The following is a 23,680-nucleotide window of genomic DNA, read 5'->3' as shown; positions in this document are numbered from 1 at the left end:
TGACATAGTACATCAGCTCAACTTCGGCACTTTGCCGACACATGATATCTCACTTACCATACCGACCTATACCATACCAGTAAGCTACTTTTATGATGCCCAGTATGGCTGCGAACAAATCTGTTGCAAAGGACCTCGTAACAAGCTGGTAAAATGGACAAAAATATTGTCTTGTGGATTGTACAAAATTGCAACTTCAGCATGAACGATTCAACTCTTCAAGGTTGTTGACTGCTTGCTTGTTAGAATAGCCATAAAGCAACTTGTTACATGTAAATACCATTCCCAAACGCCTCTCCTCTCCATGTACAATCAAATATCCATTAACATCTCTATAGCTTTGCATTTTTCCTGTTCAAATGGTTCTTAGACAGGCCCATAGGGCACCAATGTGCTAGACAAACTGGGTAGCACTCCCTCCAGTAGACCGATATGGGATCTCAATTGCACAGCAATCACTTTTAATGAAAGAAACAAAATGGAGCCAAAAGCTTCACCTGAATGTTTGGGCCATGATTTCTGTCAAAACTTAACAGCAAGAAACTTTGCCGGAGTAACTACTATGGGGCACCATGCTATATGATTGCTGTGCCTCCTGTACAGAAAAAAGAAACTAGAGATATACAACAAAATTTTAAGGTGATTAACCTCGGAGTGATGCAACTAGATAAACACTGTTAGTCTATTATCCTTGCAAATTTGACATTGCCTTCGTCAACAACGGTCATGTGTTTTCTTTTTTTTGACAGCTTTTGAAATCCATTATTTTCATCCACAAATTGGGCAGCAGTTCTTGCTCTTAATTCTTCCAAGCTCTCTCCCTCTTTTGCTCGCTCCAGGACCTGAAAGAAAACTATTTAGTACAGCCGCATGGAAGGAGAAGATGCACGTAGTGTGGCAATAACTCTGAGAATTACCAGATGACGGCCGTAGAGATGTGTGCTTGGAAGAGCTTTTAAAGCATTCTGTGCCTCCTGCTTTGTAACATACTCCACAAATGCAAAACCTCTGTGACTACCAAACTTCATTGGCAACCTCAATCTTCTGATCTGAAAATTAGAATACACAACATGTAATTGCACGGTTTACTTTCATGTTCTCAATGTAACTGTGTTAGGCTTGCATAATCATTCCCTTAAAAGAGAGAGAGAGAGAGAGAGAGGAATAAAAAAGAGCGACCTGTTTGACTCTTAAATAGAACACAAAAATTCTTGAAGTAGGTAGGTTAATTTTGTTATATGTTCACAACTTCTTGTCTCAACAGCTTCGTGAGGTAACAGATTATTGGGCCAACACTCTTCTAAATGAGATGACTGCTTGGTGCAGAGCTGTATTACATTCACCAACTGGGGAAAGTGATGCAGGATACAATTATCATCAAAGACAATAAGAGCAAAGAGTTTCTTTTAGTGGTAATTTCTTTTAATGAATCCATAACATCCATTTTACTGCAAAAAAATTTAGTCTGCATTAAGGTTTGCAAATCCCTTCAGTCAGGACCATTAAGCCAAAGACTCCTAAAATATTATTCTTTTTGTAATCCTGGCTATCTACAGGTCTTATTTAGGACAACTGATAAACGTCACCTGGTACCGAAAAGACATTCCTACCTATGTCCTGTAAATACAAATATTCACTAAATACCTAAATTATTATTGGCAAGAAAAGTTTTTACTTAGATCATTATTTGTTCAGTTATAAACAGTGTAAGCGGTAAATTTGGTAAATTCACACCATTCAGATGAGCTACTTTAATAGCAGATAGGCTTACATAGTTTGATTGGAATATAACATTTCTTTTAATCACAATTTACTCAACGCCAATCTGGAATTTTGCAACTGGATGAAGTTAAATAGAAAGAAAGACCAATAAGTTAACATTTGGATTAAATGGACCATGAAATCTTGTAGATGACCAATAACAAGATACAAGGAGACACTGGTGCACATCGGAATGCAGCAGCATTAGCCTGCCCATAAGAAGATTCTGTTGCAGGATGCATCCACTTCAGTTGCATATCCACCCTCTAAGATCCAACTTTTAGCAGATAATAATGATGTCATCCCCCCCCCCCCAAAAAAAGAAAGAGAATAAGTATTTTTTTGTTACTTTGTATAAATAATACAGCAAAGGCTTGTTTATTTTTTTGTTTTACCCAATGAATTAAAGGTGGATAGCAACTCCTTATAATGGGTGTCAGAAGTAGAAGTGGTTGCTACAACCATTCCTGGTTCAGTAACTAGCTTGGGAACAGTACCATGCAAAGCTTACATGGAATTTTTCCAGGTGGGAAAAATTGATTTTTTCTGAAGATGTGGGGAGGCATATATCTACCTTATCCCATGTTGCATGTTTTTTCAAGTCAGCCTTGAAGCATTTATGCAATAAAAAGTTTAGAAAGGATAGAACTTCAAGGCAGGAACATTCTTAAACATATAAAGGACAAAAGTACAGGTGACAGTGGATTGGCATAATTGACCTAGAAAGTAGGATTGTTAGATGATAAAACTCAAAGGTGCTTGCAACCCATCTCTTAAATATTTTGCACACCGACTCAAATGGTTGTATTTATTCAAGGACTGGATAGTGTATCCTGCTTATAGAGAGAGAGAGAGAGACAGTGGTAAGGATCCGCATCAACTAACTGGGTATTCAGGGCCTAGAGCTCTCTCTTCAAAACTGTACTCGAACAGTTGGATATCCACACTAAAGAACTGGCATATATAATAGCTTTGACTAGATCTACATACATGCAATGCATGGGGCTAACTCAAGAGGAAGGATCTGCTATGAGAAGTTAAAAAATCAAGATCTCAAAAAAAATATAATTCAGTGAAATAAGTAGGGATAAAGACAAGTTCCTACTAGTCTCTAAAATCCCAGATAACCTGGAAATCCCACACACACACACACACACACACACACACACACACACACACACACACGTACATATAAAAACATATATTCCATCTCAAAAATATAGAGATTTCAGTAAGACAAATCATCTGGAAGGGGAAAAAAAGGAAAAAGAAAAGCATCCCTGAATATGCTGTTGGAATGGCACAATATTTTATTATTTTATCTTATTGACTAGGCTTATTTATCCCTTCTTGAAAATGAAGTGACTCCCAGCTTGAAATCCATTAAGAAACTCTACATGGACAAGCTGTTGCCTTTATTTTTTTTGAAAAAAAAAACTCACTCATATTGGAGACTTGGCATATTTATATTTTTCTAATTTTGTTATTTATTCATGAGTCTTTATTTTTATTTCTAGTTTTTTATGCTGCTTTGTTTGGACCTTGTTGCTCCCCCCCTTGTATATCCATCCAGATTGAAGTCTTGATCTTGGACATTTTTTATTTTTTATTATTTTCTTTATTTCATCCGGTTTCAGCATTCCATTCTTCTAATACTTCCTTTTCTTTTCCACTTTTATTGTGTTTTTCCTTTCCCTCTTTAAACATGAAGCTTTCCAACTCACTGAGATCATGTGTTATAGATGAACACCCACAAAAACACCAGATGGTCAGTCATGTTTTTCAAGCAGGGAGTTCTTATTATGTATTAGCAAGAAATAGTGCTGGGCATAAAGGTAAGTTTGGAATTCTCAAGAAAAGATAACTTAAGCTGGATATACCTCTATCAAAGTAGTATCTACTAAAGAAAATGAGCCTGAGGGGCCTATGAAGGGGCATCTAATGCAAGAAGACTTTTGGGGTTGCAGACTATTCAGCGACTCAAACATGGTGGCTAGCATTGGATATTAGGAGACTTTTCTGGTTAAGGGAACAAAGTTTTACCTGGCCAAATGGACTAAACAACTGCCTTAAATCTTTTTCTGTTGCCTCAAATGCCACATTTCTAACAAGCAGTTTAGTGGAACTCCTGTCTTTCTCATCCTTCTTTAGAACTTGACCATCTTTCTTGGCATGACATAGTTGCAAGATAAGAGCATGCCCATCCAGAACAGTTCCCTGTAAAGAAAATATCAGAACTCACTATGCTCTTTTGCATAAGAACTTGAAAAATGAACATCTGAGTCCGTGCCACAGGCAAAGTATCTACAAAGTGCTTCCCTTAATATAGTACCTGTAAATCCTTGCATACATTGGTTGCCGTCTCCACAGAATCAAATTCAATGAAACCAAAACCCATGGAGACATTCTTCCCATTTTTAATGTGCTTTTTCACCTAAGAGAGAATAAAAATCGATATTAAGATATAATAAAAGCAGAGAAATCAGTGAAAGGCTAGCCGAGGAACATGTAAATTTACTTTTACACTTCTTATAGATCCACTCTTCATATTATCACTAAAATGTTTTTTCAAAGATTCATCGGATGTCTGGAAATTCAGGTTCTTCACAAACAATGATCGCGACTGCATAAACCAATAACGAAAATTACAAGTGGTCAGAGGAATCGCATGCAATATGCAATCCATTATTGAAAAAATAAACGAATTAGATTATTAATTTAACAGCAGCAAAGGTTAGACCTGATGGGAAAAAGTAAAAAAAAAATAGTACGTTAAGGTCAGATACATGAATTTAGACAAATAGCACATCGATCAAGCAAAGTTTGCATAAAGTTTGGTTAATCTTGAGGCAAGCTAATACTTCTAATTACTGATCCCCCTCCAAAAAAAATAATATAATGAACACATTTATATATAACGAATTCTACTGAAATTCAATAAAACTACTAAAAATATGCACAGTGGCTACAACAACTGGCACGAGCAAAAACTTTGACTGATGCATGTAAATAGTTAATCCAACAACATGCGAAAACTTTGCTCAGCTTGAGTATCTTCTCCACTGCTTAGTGGGCTAAAAATGTTAGTTTCTCCAAGAAATCATCTAAAATATAATGTAAATTGACAATAAAAAAATCTAGAGAGAATGTTAATAGCCAAAACAAAAGTGAGAAAAATGTCAAACCTCCACTCTGTCAGGATCTATATCTTCTTCTGGTAAACCTTCCACACTTTGCTCCAGTAAAACCTTCTTAACATTTTGTTCACCAACTACATTTTTTTGTTCCTCACTCTCTGATGTAGGGTTAGGAGATAAAATATCGGCAGGGGCCCATTCCAAATATAGTGGAGCATCTCTACAGTTTGCAACATTATTAAATCAGACTCAGAAAAGTCTGCTTAAGGATAATAAGAAAGCATGCTAAAAGATAAAAGAAACAACAAAGAACAAAACTAAAGTATAAAAAAAAGAGAGAGAGCTTCGCACCTTAGAATGGCAAAGATCATGGCGTAAAGAAATCAGAAAGTGTATGCGAAATTATGTCAATAAACTATGATGGTATCACATGTGGTTCTTCTTAACTCTCATAACGGTTTTAATCTCCGCATTTCATTATTTAAGAGAATACTCTATTAGGAACTTCAAACAGCAAACTCACAGCACTCAAGCAAACACCATTACATTTTCCTTTCACCTTTTCTTTTGCAAAAAGGACTAACATTTGCAATGCAACACTCACTTCTTCCATTACATATCTCTACTAGAGAAGTGGGAAACGAACAACTTTTATAGTTATTCAAACTAGACTTTGGTGCATTAATACAGATATCATCTCAAGTAAAGGCACTTGAGTGTAATTTAGCTGCTTCCAAATATCATGTCATTTGAATTGATTCATAATATAAAAGGCTTACTTTCCCTTAGAAAAAGAAACAAGTTTTAATCAAAGTGCAGCTGTTCTTCAATAAAAAGAATCGACAATGGAAAGAAAACCCTTATAGACCTTGTATATAGTGGAGGTCAGAATCTCTCTCTCTCTCTCTCTCTCTCTCTCTCTCTCTCTCTCTCTCTCTCTTATTTTTTTTAAGAGAAAGATGGGAAAACCATCTGAAAATCCATTGAGAAATTCTGTTGTCAATTCGCTGGGTTTCTGTAAATGGATGCTCACCTGCTGAAGATGTTTTATATACATGCACTGCATCAAGTAAGGGCACTTAGGATAATAAAATTTATATTTCATCCTACGGTAACAAGGGAAGTGATTTTACCTATATATCTAGCGAAACTTCTTTTGCTAGAACATGCTGGTGCTACTGCAATGTGCCTTGCCTCATCATTTTGGGTTTTATCAGTTGAAAATCCTAGCATTGGTATTGGCGCCAACTGCCAAGCATAGTTTGTTTTTCATTAGATCGATTTATACTGTGTTCTCCATGTTCCCATGATGTTTCCAGCTAACAAACAGTGATTTGCCAAAGCCCATCAATCATCAGTGGAGGTTCAGAAATAATCAGATTCTTGATTGGAACCAAGCTCTAGCAGTAGCCATGATGGTAAACTTTATAGGTGATTTTGAGAAGTATAGAATCACATTCTTTGCTCACCGGTGGTGTACATTGTCTGACCATGTCTACTCAAAGAGACATGGAGACATATAATGTTACACTTTTCTCTTTCCAAAGGACATGTTTATCTTATATCTGTTCCAGTATCACATAAACAGATGTTTCTTCAGTCTTTAAATCAAGATCTCAGATTAACTGATCAACAGTCCATAACCGTGCTTCTATGTCTTTCTGTTCCAGTGGCTTTCTTTTTTGGATTTTTTTTCCTTCTAATTTATATAAATAAAGAAAACTATGCAAAGCATTTGGTTTAATTTTTAGGACAAATGTATGAGGGTTTTGAATTTTGATAACCTAGTAACATGATAAGACACAATTCCTTGGGTGGGCATTTGATGCAAGATCCTAGGAGAGCAAGGGCAGCATATAAGTAAAATTTAGGTCAAAATAGGGTTTCCAGAGTTTAAAATGGTTTTCGCAGCTTGCTGTCCTAAAACAGTAAACATGACAGATCTGGGCCGAATTGATTTATGGGAAAATAAAGAGCAAAGGACTTTCTAGGGTTTCAAATGACCTGGTCTGGTAGGAGTTAATGCTGTGGTTAGGGAACAAAGAGATGGGATTTTATTGGGCTTTCTAGCAGGTTAGGGATTGATGATATAATTTTTTGGGTTCTATGCACCAACTTCTGTGATCATGCACATTATTTTAGATATTTAGGTGGAACAGAAGGGAATGGAACAAAGGTAAAAGAGTTCCCTCAGGTTTATTTTAGGTTGGAAGACTAATACAGGTCTTAAAAATAAAGTAATAGCATGCAGAAAGCAAATCAAATTTTAATTTTGACCTGATCTGAATCATGAGATGTGATATATTATAAAGGGTTCATTAAAAATAGAAAACAATATATGTCAGTATACAGACTGGCACGGGAATCATTTGAACAAAAGAAAGATTAGGTGCAAGATTAAGAAGCCATAACATACTTTTCCACCCTTGTCACTGCATAAGGATCTACATGTTCTATACATAAATATAAATTGCTTAAAAAAGCACATATTTTTCTTGTGAGCAATATCAAACGAGAGAAAATTATGTAAGTCAACACATACTTGAGTAAGCATTTTATTAAATCTAGTCCTAATCATTCTTTGTATGGACATCAGCATTTTTGGTTCTTATTTGATCAAGAAAGAAAAAGAATAAGGGCATGATTGACCGCATTTTGGACCTATACTTCATATTATTGCCTTATAACCACATGTTATTTCCTTAAGTCGAATTGCATTCAGAATCAAGGAATTGAGCTCAACCATTTATGTTACTACAAAATAAAAGCCCATGTGGATTGAGTTTTATAACCAAAACTGTTGTGGAGAGAGAGAGAGAGAGAGAGAGAGAGAATCTCATAACCATAATTAAGTGTTTGATCAAACACAAACAATAATGCACCATAAAGAATACGAGAAGCACCACACGTTATTTACTCCTAAGTTCTAACCATTATGATTTTACAAAACAAAAACCCATACGGATTGAATTTCATAACCAAAATTGAATAAGAATTTCATAACTGTAAGTGTTTGATCAAACATGAACAGGATGCATCATAAAGAATAAGAGAAGCACTATGCAATTTTTCCTTCTAACCACCAAATATAAGAAACAAATGTACACAGAGCCATACTTGTATCGTTTGTATGCTAAACCCTTGAATGCAGCACGAGCTTCAGCTGCTTCAAGAAAAATAACCTGAAACATGTGACCAGAAATCCTAAGATAAAACAGGCTTATATCTATTACCACAAATCTCGATGCGGTAGTAGTTGACTTCATAAACAATTTCATATAACAAGCATTTTATTTAATTTGTATACATCATAGTAGTCTAAAACGAACTCAACATTCTTCATAGATTCCGGTGATAGTATTTACTAGGCCCATGAAGGAACGACCAAACATATCAACTTAAACAGAAAAAAATTAAACAACAAAATTGATTTTTATTGCAAAATGGCATCAATAAAAAGTGAACTGGCCACTGTAAACCCATTTATTCCTTATTGAATTTGTTAAGCAAAAACAATCAAAAAATAGTTTAATCACAACAAAAAATTTAACCCCATAAAGATTTCCCATTCCCCTCAAGATGCTCAACTAACTTCACTACACATTGTATGAAACCAGATAACTAAGAAGCTGGGGAGGACTTTTGAATAGACATTCATATGAAGCAGCTAGAAAGTTTGTTCAGCAGGTCCAGTTCTAGTATGTCAACTAAAACAATTCCAACCACCAAAGCATTATTTTATCAAATTTGAGGCCAACATTGGGGAATCACTGATGGTTAAATTGGATATCACCATACAGGTTAAGTGTATTTGACCTGGGAGGAGCAACATAAAGTCAAACGATTACTTCATTTCAAAGGACAACATTGCCTTAAACTTGAAACTGTTGACAAATGTCATATCATTTCAGTGATGACAAGATCATCAACATAAATAAAAGACTGACGGAAAAGAAGAAAAGGTTGATCTTTTAACAGTTGCTGCAATGACTTACAGTGTAACTCTTATCTTATAACGGAAAAGAAAAGCAGCAAGTCCATAAACTGCAAGACATTTTGGAACAAAAAGGAGCAGCCAGCATCAGCAAAGTTCACAAAGTAATTAGATCATACTGAGGTGAGATAAGGGGGGGTTATCCTGGTGTGGGGAAATCCAAGATTTACCAAAATTAAGGAATTGAAGTGTGCACATATAGCAAATGCACATTAAGCTAAGGATACAAATCCTCAAGTTAATAAGAAAAATTCTCACCCACTGAATATCAATATGTAGATGGATAAATATGTTGGCATAATCACATAAAATGTACCTTACTGATCTATGAAAACATCTGCTTCATACAACGATGATGACATACAAGGGTAGCAAATTTGGCTTTAACAATACAAATGAGTACTGCAAAGATTGCAAAATATTTCAACCTGGTTTTTGACACTAGTAAGAAGGAATCTCACAAAAGTGATAAGCACAAAGAAACCATAATATGAAAAGACTTAATACACCATATCCCACTGTTGTTGTTGTTGTTGTGCGTGTTGGGTGGGGGGGGGGGGGGGGGGGGGGGGGGGGGAGGTGGGGCGTGAAGGGTGAGCTCACCATGACCTCAAGGTATCACAACAAGAGAGAAGTGGAAGAAAGGCGCATTTTGAAATTTATTATAGATCAAAAGTTATTGTTAAATCTGATTTCAATATTAAAATCGAGGATCATATCTAAAACTTGGAGTATGATATTTAATAAGAATATCATCATGACTTGAGTATGAGGGTTTTACTCCTAAATTACTACTGATAAGGGGTTTTATGCCAAGAAGCGAGGACATGGCTTAAAAACCAAGCATATGAACAAAGGGATTCAGGGTTACATAACAGAAAACATATTACGAACATGTAGCATTCAAGAGATTCCCATGAGACTGATCTAAGTCAAAAGATTGCCCAATATAATCAAATAACAGCATATTAAAAAATTGAAGAGATACTTATACAAAACTTCATATGTCAAATTAAGACTAATGAAACAATGTTAACATACCAAGGCCAATACTCTGGTCGGTGGGAGAATTACTTTGTCCAGACTTCCAAATTTCCCAAACAAATTAACAAGATCCCCTTCACAAGAACTGTAAGGTAAATTCTTAACCAATATTACATGGTTGCTTCTTTTGATATTGTCAGTCTTCTTAGAAGCATATTCTTCCACTGCAATGATATTAACTCCAGCATTAGATAGAGCATTCTTGGTCTGTGCTATCACATGTGTTTCTCCAAGTGCAATACGTACAGCAAGATCATCTGCTTCTCGATCGAGGAGATCACTTTTACTGATGCCATGTTTTCTAGCTATGTTTTCAACAACCTATTGATATGCAGAAGACCATAAGCTGAATAACACAATATGCATGGAAGAAAGTACTTGGCACATTAAGCAATAAGTTTGCAGTTTAAGATTATGAAAAAAAAAATTATCAGATTGTAATCACCACATCCAATCAAGTGGTATGTGGAAGCAAGGGATCCACCGTCTACTATTTTATAATGTCAACCACCACCAAATGTGCATGAAGGTTACTTTTACACAGGTGGCCAGTGATTGATGTGAGAAAAAAGGCGGATGGCAGATGTCACGCATCATAATGAGATTTGTTTGGATATCATAATTAGTCGTCGGAGAGGAGATGGCAAAAGTAAAGTGATATGTTCTTATGACTGCTTTTTTCTTAAATATTCTAACAGAAAAGTATATTCTGCTTCTTGCTGTCCTGCTATTTTCAGGAAAGACATCACAAAAAGCTTAATAGAAAAAATAACTTGAAACTTGAACGATTCAAAAAAAAAAATTGAAATGCATACGACTTGAGAAGCAAGTGCTTGAAAAAAATAATGCAATGCATTGATAAAATGGTCACAAAGTTCAAAAATCTAGTTAACAAATCATGAACATCAAGAGAAAGATGTGGAAAACAATATAAGTCCAGCAATATCTCTAGTATATTCCCATTTGAATTCATTATTGATCACCCACAGTACTCAAATTGTGTGGTATTATGGTCGAAGAAATCATAAACTTTTTATACTTAGCTGTACAAAAGATACTAACTAGGACCGATCGTCACTTTCTCAGTCCTCCAAATAAAACAAAACAGGCAGTTGAGTATCAGCCAAATTATCAAATCAATCAATAACAATGATGACTCTACGAAGTCCCTCAAAGGTTTCAAGGAATGTGGAAGACCTGCAGGCTCACCCCAAAAACCATATGTAGCAACGTGAGTTTTATAGAGAAGACCAGTCGCCAATTAACAGTGTGAGCCTGTGAGACCTCATACTTTAGGTTCAGAGAAACATACTAAAATTACCCTTTACAAGAACACAAGTCAAGGACCTAGAAAACATTCTTAAGTTCATTTCAAACTGACATGAGATGTGCTACCTTAAGTTATCAGAGTTGGAAGCATCATTTCCAGACAAAGACACCATTTTAGCATATTCAAGCTAATAGAGCATTCTAATACCATCTCTCCATGAAGACAATATTGACAACAGCGTAAGCGAAGATCACAGGACAGCCACAATCTAAGCCCGTTGAACACACAAACCAAGAAACAGACACCAACAAAGGGACCAACCACAATGGTACCACCATTCATAGTGGTTGTTTTCACTAGATGTAGGTTCAGTCATAAGTCAGAATCATGAAGTGAAACTAAAAGTGATAAAGATACTGACTTCGTTGACAATTTTGCAAGTAGTGAGAGCCCTTTCTTGTAGGCTGATACATGGGAAGATATTGAGTGCCCACATGAATTATTGGAGCATTATATATTTTTCCTCAAATGATACTAACTTAAGGTTCACTTTCTAACATCAGAACAATATTGAGTTCCACAGGTTCCTGTCTTATTGACTCATTATCCACCTTGGCACCCAAATTAACAGTGCTCAAGTCATTTGTATACAAGGAAAAGAAAACTAGAACAAAATCAAAGACAAACTAGTACCCAAGATAATCAGTATGCATACAATTGTTACTACTCACTCATTTTGTAATATCTTCCAATACTTTCTCACCTGGACTCTCTCTCTCTCTCTAACGGGAAATACAGATATTTATAGGCATCGCTTTCTTTGCAATCATCTCTTCAATTTTACAGCTATGCCTAGTGATTGCCGAACCAATCCGAACCGATGCTAAGTCGGAACGGTTTAGAGGGTCGGGTCAGTCCAGTTGTTAAACCCCTACCCCACCCCCGGTTTGCTTATGAAAGCTTCTCCGCCCACTTGCGATGGTTCAAGTCTCCACCTTGCCTACTGGCAATGGTTCGAGCCCCCCATGCTCACGACGCCCCCCAGCCCTCGCTCGTGATGGTATGAGAGCATCCTCACCTCCCGGCCCTCGCTCGCGATGGTACAAGAGCATCCTCCCAAGCATTCGAGGGTTTTGATGGCATCCGGTGCTACTTGCTCCCTCTCGGCCACCACTGGCACTGGTAAGTTTCTCACCCTCCCTCTCCCTCTCCCTCCGATAGGGCTACGGTTAGGGTTCAACCCTCAGCCCTCCCCCTTCCTCCCTCTCTCTCTCCCTCCCTCCACTAGAGTTAGGGTTAGGGTTTACCCCCCAGCCTCCCCTTCCTACCTCCCTCTCCCCCTCCCTCTCTCTCTTCCTCTTGTTATCTCTCTCCCCCTCTCCCTATTTTCAATATGCCCCAAAACGGCATAATACAAACCCATATCGTATCGAACCAGTTGCCAGCCAATACAACCTCCAATACCGATTCGACGAACATTAGCAATGCCATTAGTGAAGTGCCTTCAGACCATTTGCTCCTATTTCAACTAATTATCTTAGTTTACAACGTATCTCCTTTTAAACAAGCTATCCTCCCAAGAAAGGAACGAAAGTCTAGAAGTGGACAAGTTACCAAGAGAGGAGCTTCTTGGACATAGTGGTATGTGACTGCAGATGTTGAACAATCCTCAAAAATATTAGAGCTTCTATTAAGATTTAAGAATATATGGATTGAAAACACAAAAAATTGTGACGAATTGCAGTCCACAAGAAAATAGAAGATCAAGGGCAAGATGTGTATGTGCACAAGATCCCAACATGGATCATCAGCAGGTTCATCAAGATAAGGAAAAGAAGGCAATTATAAGGATCAAAGAGCACTAGGAAAAGCACAGGAATAGAGGACTCACAAGGTGCATCAGGGCAAAGCAAGTAAAAAAGAATAAATATGTGGCAAAAGAGGTGACGGAGAGAGGGGGGTGAGGCAACTTACAAAGGACACTGAAAAGAAAATATAAGAGAATTCTGGAGAAGCAAATTCAAGAAAGAGAGAGCAAATAGACAAAGCATGAGTAAAATGAAGGATGATCTTGGAAATATATCGCAATTGATTCTGGTGACAAACATAGGTTAAGAAAGTTAGAAGATTGACATTAGGCTGATGATCAATCATAAAAAGCATGTCCAGCTATGAATACAATTCAAGTTCAATAAGCTTGGAAATATGAGATAAAGAAAAATTTAATCAGCAAGAACATCACTCAGCACTTCTTCCTGAAGAAGGTTGGATGTCTCCTAGCATAAAGAATCTAGGGTTCATAAAAGGAAATATTATTATCTACAATGATATGCTCAGTTTTTAAAGCAGTTAAACACACTTAACAATCCAAGAAGAAGTGTATTTACCCAAATGAAGCATGTGTGATCACTTTGTAGGGTAATATATATATATATATAAGCGAGCAAGATGAGAAGAAATGCTTACTAACAACTAATAAATCTAATTTGCTGTATATGAGTATATCGCCAACTCCAATGACATGCCCCTGCAAGAAGTGATTTGACCATACGTGTTTCCCCACTCAATCTTTACCTCATCAACTTTTCTCCTATAACATTATCATTATTTTTTAATTTTAAATGCATCTTTTTAGTAAAAAAATAGAAAAGTATTATTGTAGCTCATTGTGCCTGTATTTCTAGAATTCAACTAGCTCTTTTTTCTTCCACCAATACATCTTCCAGATATAGCAATCCAAACTCCTTAAGAGAGGTTACTTTATAGAGCATCAGAATGTTAATTAGCTCAGAATCAATCACCCAAACTAGACAAACACTAAAACCCTAACAAAAGTGTAATTAAGAGTAAATAAAATCCTCTGATATCTAGCCTCTTACATATTGGAGAATATTACTTGACAAATCTGACTAGTAAGATTGCCAGACTGGTATTGGGGGTCGTACTGATCGGCAACCAAATTGGTATAGTACCGATACATACCGTACCAATCTGAGGCATACCAAACCAAGGGGAGGAAAAGGGAGAAGGAGAGGGAGGAAGAGAGCAAGAGAGAAAGGAGGAAAGGAGGGGGGGGAGAGAGGAGGGGCGAGAGAGGGAGAGTGGGAGAGGGAGGAAGAGGGGGGGCTTACCTCATTGATGTTGCTGGGTGGAGGATGGGAGCGATCTCGAGGAGGGATGACAACACGTCATCAAAGAGCGATCTCGATGAGGGACGACAATGGATGGGAGGGCCAAAGCTCGGAGAGGAGAAGAGTGGAGGTCCCTAGGTTTGCAGAGGGAGAGAGAGAAGAGCAAGAGGCCGAACAAGAGCAAGAGAGTAGCAAACAAGAGCGAGCGGGGGATTTTATAAGCCAAATTGACCCAAACGGCCAAACCGTCCTAATTTCGTGTCGGTACAATTCAATACAAGCCGAATCGCCTAGTTCAGGTCGGTTCGGCAAACGCTGCTAGCAAGATCCACTGTCTCGATACTGGATCCTATATCGGTACCACATTGGTCAATGTCGTACGCCCGATATAGGGTCTATTCAATATTTCAAGACACAATACATCCTCTATACTGAGTCTCAGTTTAGTATGCCTGGTATGGGACGATACACACAAGTACGGTGAACTTTGATTACTAGTTTGGAACACATGTTCTACCAAATCTTGGATAATTGTTTGAAGACAAGAATGAATTCGCAGTTTGAAGGGTTTTATTATCTAAACTCCAAAGCATGTCCTCTACTGGCATGAGCCAATAGATGGTTGATTACATGAACCATAGAATTTATTTTATGGTGCTCTAAAGGGGATGGTTCTCTCAGTATTTTTAGTAGCTAAACTAATATAATTAAAAAAATTATTGAAGCTGTTGAGATTTATCTAGCAAAGGCTTTTCATACTTCAAGCTGGCTTCTTTACATTTGACAACACTTATAATTTGCTCTTGTAAGCAAGATGAAAATATCGTCATAACCTTAACCAGGGCTGGCGGAACCGTCTCGAACCGGACGGTTCTGGCCATTCCGAGCCGTACCAGTGGCTCACCAGTACGGTTCCAACAACGAAAATGAGACCCGTTACCGGAGCTAGAAAAGAAGAAGAAAAGAGAGTAAGCAGAGGAGGGAGAGGGAGAGGGAGAAGTCGGGACGTCAGCGGAGGGCCCGCGGAGGCCGCAGCTGGTTCCTCTGTTTTGAACCTTCCTCAGCCTCCGTTGGCCCTCCACCGGCCTTCGTTGGCGTCCGCCGGCTTCTGCCACCCTCCGTCGGCCTCCCTCCCTCTCTCCCCATTCTCTCTCTCTCTCTTTCTCTCTCACGGTACTGTGCCCTCTCATCTGTCGGTACAAGCCCGTCACGGCCCGTACGGACTCATGCAACCGGAGAACCGGTATGGTGCCCGGTACCGGTTCCTCCGACCTTGATCATAATCATCAAGCCTTGTCTCGATTATTTGGGCAAGTTAGAAAGGAGGGACAAAACAACAAATCAAAAAAGAACAAGATGAAATATGGTGATGAATCATCTAATAGCATTTCATTCATGATGGAAATATGCAACAGTTAAGTAGACAGAAAAAGCAGCAGATGCCAAAAAGTGTGGAGACTCAGCAGTAGAATGTGGGCATGTCAAACAATATGTTGTTGAAAACAAACATCAAGTTAAACAAAAGAATATCTTCACAGTTTAGGTTTGCTTTTGAAGCATGGTCATACTGTGTCTGGGCGCATGAACAAACTATTCCATGCTCGTGTATCACCACTAGCTTCAGACGCCTTCCTTTGTTCCTCCCGTTGCTGCTTGAAAGTCTTTTTGATAGTTGCATGATCCGACCTTGAAGTTTTGCAAAATTAAGACATACATTATTGTAACAACAAAAACGAGAGTTCGAAGATCGTAATGTTAAAAGAATGTGCGGTAAGACAAATGAGATAGTAGCTATATCCTTACTCAAGCTTCTGAGTAGATGGATTTTGTGGTTTTGCAGGCAAAACATGTAACAATCTGCCTTGGAAGATAGAGTTATCTAATTCTTCTAATGCCCTGCATTAGGAGTCCCAAGAAATAATCACGTTACAAAATAAATGCAGTCTAAAGGAATTGAACCACAAGGAGTAACAATCATTTGATACATGCATAGAAGTCACTACCTATGAGGAAAAGGGATAAATATCAAGAGTAGCATAGCTCTGACAAGCTGAATTTGGTAACTATGAACAACATTAGGGATAAAAATGAATTCACGATTAAGCAGTTTATGATTCCAGCAACCTAATTGCAGTTACAGTAAGAAAACTAAGAAAGCTTTAACAACCACCATCCCAACCAAACCTTAAACCAACATGCTTCATTCCACTGTGGTCATTAATGGATCAAAAAAAAATCATCAAGGTTTAAGAACATGGTACGACTAAACTTCAAGCTGCCACCAACTCTCCGAAAGTTGGTGCTAAATTCTTCACCAGAAATAAGTACTCTACCCTCACAAGTCTTTCCACAAAGGTGTCAACCTTCTCAGATCATCTTCTAGTCCCAAGTACTCATCCATGACATCAAAACCAAGCTGATCCCCTTAAACTTTGCCCTAGTTCACTTGCATAAACCCTTAGTCCTCTATGTAAGAGGGAATTCATCAAGTTTCCATGACAATAATCAGCCAGCAGTGTTCATCACAAATATAATAATACATGCAATTATGGCTCTATCAATAAGCCCAGAAATTTTCATCAATTTCTCATCAACTCTGTCTTCAGAAAACCTTGTATCGTGGAGCTATGAATGTGATCCTCCTAAATAAATGGTTTTACATAAAAAAATTCTCTAGTAAAGTGTAGCTTAACAACTTATAGTTATATACTTCCATGTCCGCTTAACTTCATCATCATTGACCAAATAATTATTATTCTTACTCTCATAAATCACGATCTGACTGCACTGAGAGTGTTCTATATCTATAATTTCTATGTAACTTTATACTGGTAGAAGTATAAATATCATACACCAGTACAAGGCATTGAATTTCAAAAAAAATTAAGAAAATATTTCACAAAATTATTAAACTACTTGTGGTGTATAATATTATGAGGTTATATAGATTTCAAACCAAAAGTAGTGATATGTTCCTTGCAAGAATATAAAAGCAGAATGCAAAAGAGGAATCAGATCAACATTAATCAGACCGCCCATATGCAGCTGGAAAACATATCAGCACATTAGGTGCCTGCATAGGCCTCAATGGCCTAGATATGTGGCCTGGCCCTACGCTGGTGACAGCATATTTCCCCCCCACCCCACCCCACCCCTTCCTAGCTACCTATGTTCAAAAATCATATAGGATTTTTTAACCCACATAAACTGATATAGAATCCTTAATCATATTAAACACATTTTGATTTTTAGTCAAACATCATCTTAAACAGTTTAACACAAAAAATTAATAATGTTCAAAAGTAAAAAAAGTTCAAAAGACAATGCAAAACTGTAACAAACCATAGAAGCACTTAAACAAACATATGGTATGAAAGAGTAGTCTATCTGAATTAACAATATAACAATTACAGACGACAGAAAGCACAGCAATTACAAAACTAGGGCGCAAACTGGACCAAGTTAGCCCAAACCCAAACTGAGCCCGCCTGTAAGCTAGGTTGAGTTGCGCTAATATAAACTTGTGCTGGGCTTGAGTTGATGTCAACCTAATTTCAAATTAAATCAGGTGCAAGTGAAAACTTTGATGACCTGACCAACCCAAATCTGTTTGTTACTCCAGCTAACCCGAGCCACCCGGAGTCCAACCCAATATTCTTCGCAGCAATCCCAGCCTATGCTCCAGGCTTCCAGCTAACCTGACCCACCCAGAGTCCAACCCAATATTCTTCATAGCAATCCCAGCTTATGCAAAACCAAATTAGCCCTATATTTCAACAATTATGCATCCTCCAACCTAGGTCAAACATGGGTTGAATCAACCAACCTGATCTAACCCAACCAATTCAGATTAGGTTTGAGTTGAAAATTTTGATCTTGGCTCAGGTCTGAGTTTGGGCAGTCTGGTTCACCATCACAGAATGGATTGGGTATTTTCTTAGTCATGTTGGCTTTTAGTTGGTTACTAATGTCATTACGCATCAAGTACTGTGCCATGCTGATATTACAGCGCAGGCTGATACAATACAAGCATGCAATATGTACAATCAGCATCTTATCAACTTCTTGCCAATACTTTTTTGTCATGCACATAAATCTACATCCCAGACCTTTCAGCCAACTGCACATTCCACTATTTTCCTCCTCTTCCCTTTTGCTCCAAACAGCTCCAACCACCCAGCATATGCAACTAGTCACATTCACTAGTCCTCCCCTTCCCCCTTGCTCCAAACTCCTTCAACCACCCAGCATTTGCCTCATTACAGGTTCACATCAACAAGGGTCTTTTGTCCCCTTGTCTAAAGCACCCTTAAGACATAAAACTTCTTTGCCGATACTGCTCTTGCCAAACATGCAGTTAACTCCACATCCAGAATGTTTGGGCAATTGCACATTCCACTAGTTTCCTCCTCATCCCTTTTGCTTGAAACTCCTTCAACCACCCAGCAGATGCATCATGACAGGATTGCAACAACAAGGGTTCCTTTGCCTCCTTGTCTAAAGAACATATTCTTCTAAGGAACATTCATGGTATGCCAAAGATGAGATGCAACATGCTAAAACTTTAATCTTTTCCTCTAGGCCAATAATTTTGTATACTAAAATTCTATTTTTCATGCATCAACCCATAAAAATGCCACTCATTAATAAGCATGGTTGAGAGAAATGTTTACATTTCTCCTTGCATAACTAAGACAGCGCCAGAAAGAAAATCAAGTTATAGGTCAACTTGTAAACAAGAAGAAGACAACAAGTAATACCCATGGATATACATATATAAATGGTGCCTGATATTATCATGAATAAGACTCAAAATATACTAAGATTTTATCTAGACACGAAAAGAATAAAATACCAAAATAAGAAAGTACCTGACGGCAGATTCTGGTAGTGTGTACAGTACATAGGCAATGCCTTTGGATTGTTTTGTATCTTTGTCAACCACAAGATGGACCTGTGAAATATCACCAAACTGACCAAAGAGCTCCATCAACTCATCTTCGCTGGGTTCCATCAGCAAATAAATTAAGATTTATCAGAAAAAAAAATAATCTGAACCTTGTTGTCCAAAAAGAAATCTTACAGAATTAACATTTACTAAATATAACGCTATTATAGGGGGTAGAGAAATCAGTTTACGTTGTTGTGTATGGAAGGTTGCGGATAAACAGGCGGCCAGTGTCCAATGCCTGTTTTTTCTCATCACTAAGTGATGATGTTGGGTTCTCATTGTCATCAGTTTCCCCCTCAGAATCTTCTAAAGAAGTCTCATTTTCTACTTCAACTTGGTTGTGTCCAGCAGGAGTGCTACCATCTGTTTGGACAGTTCGACCTTTTGCATCAACCTCTCGCGTTTCGAATGATTTCTCATCATCAGATTCAGACTCTGATTCACATTTGGAATCTTCCTCGCTTCTTGAATCCTCATTATCAGTTTCTGAATCTGACCAATTTTTCTTAATTCTACTCTTAAAATAATCCATATCTGTCATGACATCATATTGTGCAATTTCATTTGATTGTTCAGTTGATGTTTCAGAAGCCCCTTTCTGTATGTGAACTGATGTAGTCCCATGGGCTACCCCATTTTCCCCATTACTCCCATCAATGACCTGAACCTTCAGTTTAGCTGATTCATTTCTTTTACTCTTGGGTGGCTGAGCTTCTTTTTCGGCACCTCTTTCATCTTTTTCAATAAGTTGGATACCACCCAATGTATCATTTGCCCACAGCTTTGATTTAACACGTGGCTGCATGATCTGAAGAAACTCTTGAAGTTTGGGATCATTATTTTCTCCCTCCTTGGAGTTTTTGGACACATCAGTTGAGGATCCTAGGCCTTTCGAATTTTTGATGACTGAACTTTTAGCTTCAACAGCAATGATATCTTTGTTGCCTTCACTACCTTTCTTTGCAGAATAACGACTCCATGGGCTAGGTATATTTGGATCACCAACTTTATGAGCAATCTGTTAACAAATAAATATTACATGAAAAACTGACTTTTTTTGTACAAACAATCTGAAACATATCACTGTATTTGCAATTACTTTGAAATCAGTACATGGTTAAAAGTGGTAAAAATGCCCTCAATGTCAAGCATAATTTTCCTAATAGTATTTATTTAAATTTCATTCCAGAAAATGACTGCAATGATTGTTTAAAACTTCAAAAAAAAAATAAGGAAAATCTCATAAACTTGAGCAACTGGTGACAGGACTAGAGAGCTAAGGCATCATGTACGGAATATTGTCAAGGAAACATTTCTAATCATGTAATTATTACCATGAAACAGTTTCTACAAATGGATGAATAACTTGAACCAATGAACTTAGCAAGAGATTGATCAAAATTCTTTCAAAAATAACAAAAAACAATTAAAACTTAAATCTGCAATTGTCTAAGTCAATTTTCTAACTAGGGATGTACATGGTCCTAGATCATCCTGAGAACCAAATCGAACAGGCCTGGTTGGGTTGGTTCAATTCAAGTTTAAGCATACTTCATTTGGTTCCAGTTCTCATTTTGAAAAAAAACCCAACTAGATCAATTAGTTTCCAAGTCAAGGATCAGGTAACCAATCTAAACTCAGCTAATCAGATCATTATCACATATACTATTTGTGACATAATATAAACCACTGCATGGTTTATCAAATCATAGAATAGAATAGTATATTAGGTTGCATTGTTGTTGTAATATGTTAGGTAGTATCTATGCTTTATCGTTCAGGTTTGATGTTGTAAGATAATGTTAAATAGACTAGGCTTTCCGGGTTATGTTGTTCATTACTTGTTGTAGCTTGTTATTCGTGAATAGAATCAATAGATCAATTTACTGAATTTCTTTTGTCCTATTTTCAGGTAACCCAAGAAACAAACTGAACCAACACAATCTTGGTTGGTTGGTCTTGTTTTGAATTTCGATGGTGATTGGTTTGGTTGCAGTTGTAACGATGAAGAGCATAGATTGGTTTGGTTGCTCTTGTTTTGAATTTCAATGGTGATTGATTTGGTTACAATCGTAACAACGGAGAGCATATTAAGATCTGTCCAATTCTGGGTCGACGTTAATTCGAACCAACCTGAATCACGTCAAACCCTGTAGGAGCCAACTAAAATATCAGTTTTCTTTAAAAAATAGAAGCAACAGAATGGAGGAATGAAAAAAATGACTCGCTCACCATAGTCTTCCCAAAAATTTATCATTCATAGACAAGGAAGTTGACTTTTAGAAACAGAATGGTATGTAATGAACCAAATAATGTGTCAATGTTTTTGCTTAGTTTGTCAACACTTTGGCCAATCTTGTCCTATCACACAGGCCTGCCCGTCATGTCATGATGCTCCTATTATCAAGGTCCAAGACTAAGCAAATCTTAGACAAACCCAAATATATTACAATGAACTTAGTCAGCACCAGGAGATATTTCATTCCAAACTTGTTCATGATTTTACGTTATTTATTTTGCATTGCTTAGGATTTAAAATGTTTTTTTCAGTACTCGTTCACTAGCCCCAGGGTTTAGCTAACAGTACAAATATTCCCATCAAAAATAGTCATAACTTATCAATGTTATCATTTATATAGTGAAACACTAATGTCTAACTAATAAGATTCTCATTCTGCTGTGGTGATCCTTTTGTAAGTAACCAGAGTTTTTTAATAACTAGCCGAAAGAGAAAAGACCTCTTAACAAAATTGTGCCTACACTCTACACCAAGTAAACTATATTGATTAAATTTAATACAATTTATGTTTTATCATATTTCAGTTAAAATATATGGTGAATCGTTCTTACCTGCATAGGCACCAAAAGAGAATTGAACCCAACAAATGACTTGATAACCCACAGAGCATTATAGCCATTCACAACGAATTGCTAAACTAAGTACCTAACCTTCACCTTAACCACAAGCATGATCACATCTGTGTTTTTGATAAACATAAATATCAAGTTATGATCCATCGAAGTTTAAGAACACTTAAGAGTTTTCCACTTGAATGTTAGCCCTATAAACTAGTGCCAAATCCCTAGGTAGGCATCTTCATCCAACAAAAAAGGGGCCTGGGTGAAACCTAAAGCCAATCGGCAATCAAGAAACCTGCCTTCTTGGTTGCTTAGTGTACACTCACACAATCCACAAGCCTAAGAGCAACATCCAATAGTTCTCTCGACTTGGAGATAAGTCATTGAACAGAGAAGGCAAGGTTTAATTTAGAGAATTACATTCATATCTTGGGGGAAATACAAACATCAGCAAGATGCATGGAGACAACCAGAGTAATCAAACCAATTAATATCACTATATTCATTGCAGTAATCCAGCTCATCCTAAAGCTCATGATATTCATTCAGTTTCATGGACCACTAGCACAGAGATACTCTCAACCAAAAGATGGAATGTAATGACCATGAAAATCAAAGTAATACCTCGCACATGATCTTGCGAGTATCCATGTAGGTGTTGTTGAAGTACTTGAGGGCCTCTTCAGCTTCCTTCTCAGTTCGGAACCCAATGAAAGCAAACTGCCTACTCTTCCCATCTCTGACCAGAACCAAAGCCAAGAATGAGAGAATCCATTGTTTCAAAGAGAAAAGAATGAAAATTTTTAAGTTTTTTACTTGGTGCGCATGAGCTTGGCATCGGTGACCTCCCCCTTCTGGGAGAAAAACTCCCGGAGACGGTCCTCTTTGACGTAGTTGGGCAAATTCTTCACGCAGATCCGAGACCTGTGATCGAATAACAAAACAAGCCAATAACATCAGGAAAAAAAAAAAAGCAAGCAAAAGATAGCACGATGAGAGGAGAGGAGAAGAGAGGAGAGAAGTACTCACATCCTTGGAACTTTTTGGGAGGAATTCGGAAGTGGGGAAGGATCGGTTTATGAGAAAGCAGGGAAAGAAGAGCCTCGAAAAAGGAATGGAAGGCGAAATCCGGCGAGCCGCAGCGGCGGCTATGCGGCGAAGTGAGAGGGAAAGGCGGCCAAGCAGGGAGAAAAAAACTACAAAAGCTTAGGTCTGGTTATAGCGCTGAGGTCGGATCAAGGATCAAACCAAGTTCAGGTCAAGGACCTCATAAACCCGTAACCCTACCCACTAATCAATTTAAATTCTCACTCATCAATTAAGAGTGTAAAGAAGACCTATTAAAAGAACGAAATAGTATAAAAAAGAAATACAAAAAAAAAAAAAGATCTAGTGCCCAAAAGAAGAAACTAAAGAAAAGAAAGATAAGAAAAAAAAATTGTAGGAAAAGAGAAGAACTTTTTTGGATTTTTTTTCAATGAATATTTTTTTAAATATCTAATTTTATATAAATATTTTTATAAAATTAATATT

The 23,680-nt window shown here is 37.4% G+C and overlaps 1 protein-coding gene across 1 annotated transcript; it reads right to left on the bottom strand.

Annotated features, from left to right (window-relative positions):
- Positions 1 to 132: 132 nt before the first annotated feature.
- LOC103723440 (multiple RNA-binding domain-containing protein 1) lies at positions 133 to 23,391 on the bottom strand. The gene is made up of 15 exons (XM_039124877.1): positions 23,177 to 23,391; positions 22,964 to 23,071; positions 22,772 to 22,886; positions 19,477 to 20,306; positions 19,209 to 19,340; positions 16,141 to 16,233; positions 15,906 to 16,023; positions 9,934 to 10,257; positions 8,016 to 8,080; positions 4,947 to 5,118; positions 4,280 to 4,384; positions 4,094 to 4,195; positions 3,805 to 3,978; positions 918 to 1,049; positions 133 to 842 (listed from the first exon to the last, which is right to left on the bottom strand). Coding segments are annotated over exons 1-15 (2,637 nt in total). The 5' UTR covers positions 23,179 to 23,391; the 3' UTR covers positions 133 to 677.
- Positions 23,392 to 23,680: the final 289 nt, after the last annotated feature.

This window comes from Phoenix dactylifera, chromosome 1, assembly GCF_009389715.1.
Source record: "Phoenix dactylifera cultivar Barhee BC4 chromosome 1, palm_55x_up_171113_PBpolish2nd_filt_p, whole genome shotgun sequence".
Taxonomy (NCBI): Eukaryota; Viridiplantae; Streptophyta; class Magnoliopsida; order Arecales; family Arecaceae; genus Phoenix; species Phoenix dactylifera.
The sequence above is the reverse complement of the archived record's forward strand: the minus strand, read 5'-3'. Positions and strand labels throughout refer to the sequence as shown.

Coding starts and splice junctions, on each gene's coding strand:
- LOC103723440 (XM_039124877.1), bottom strand. Junction 22,887..22,963: donor GCCAAGCTCATGCGCACCAA/GTAAAAAACTTA, acceptor GGTTCTGGTCAG/AGATGGGAAGAGTAGGCAGT. Junction 5,119..8,015: donor TTAGCATACAAACGATACAA/GTATGGCTCTGT, acceptor TGCAAACTGTAG/AGATGCTCCACTATATTTGG.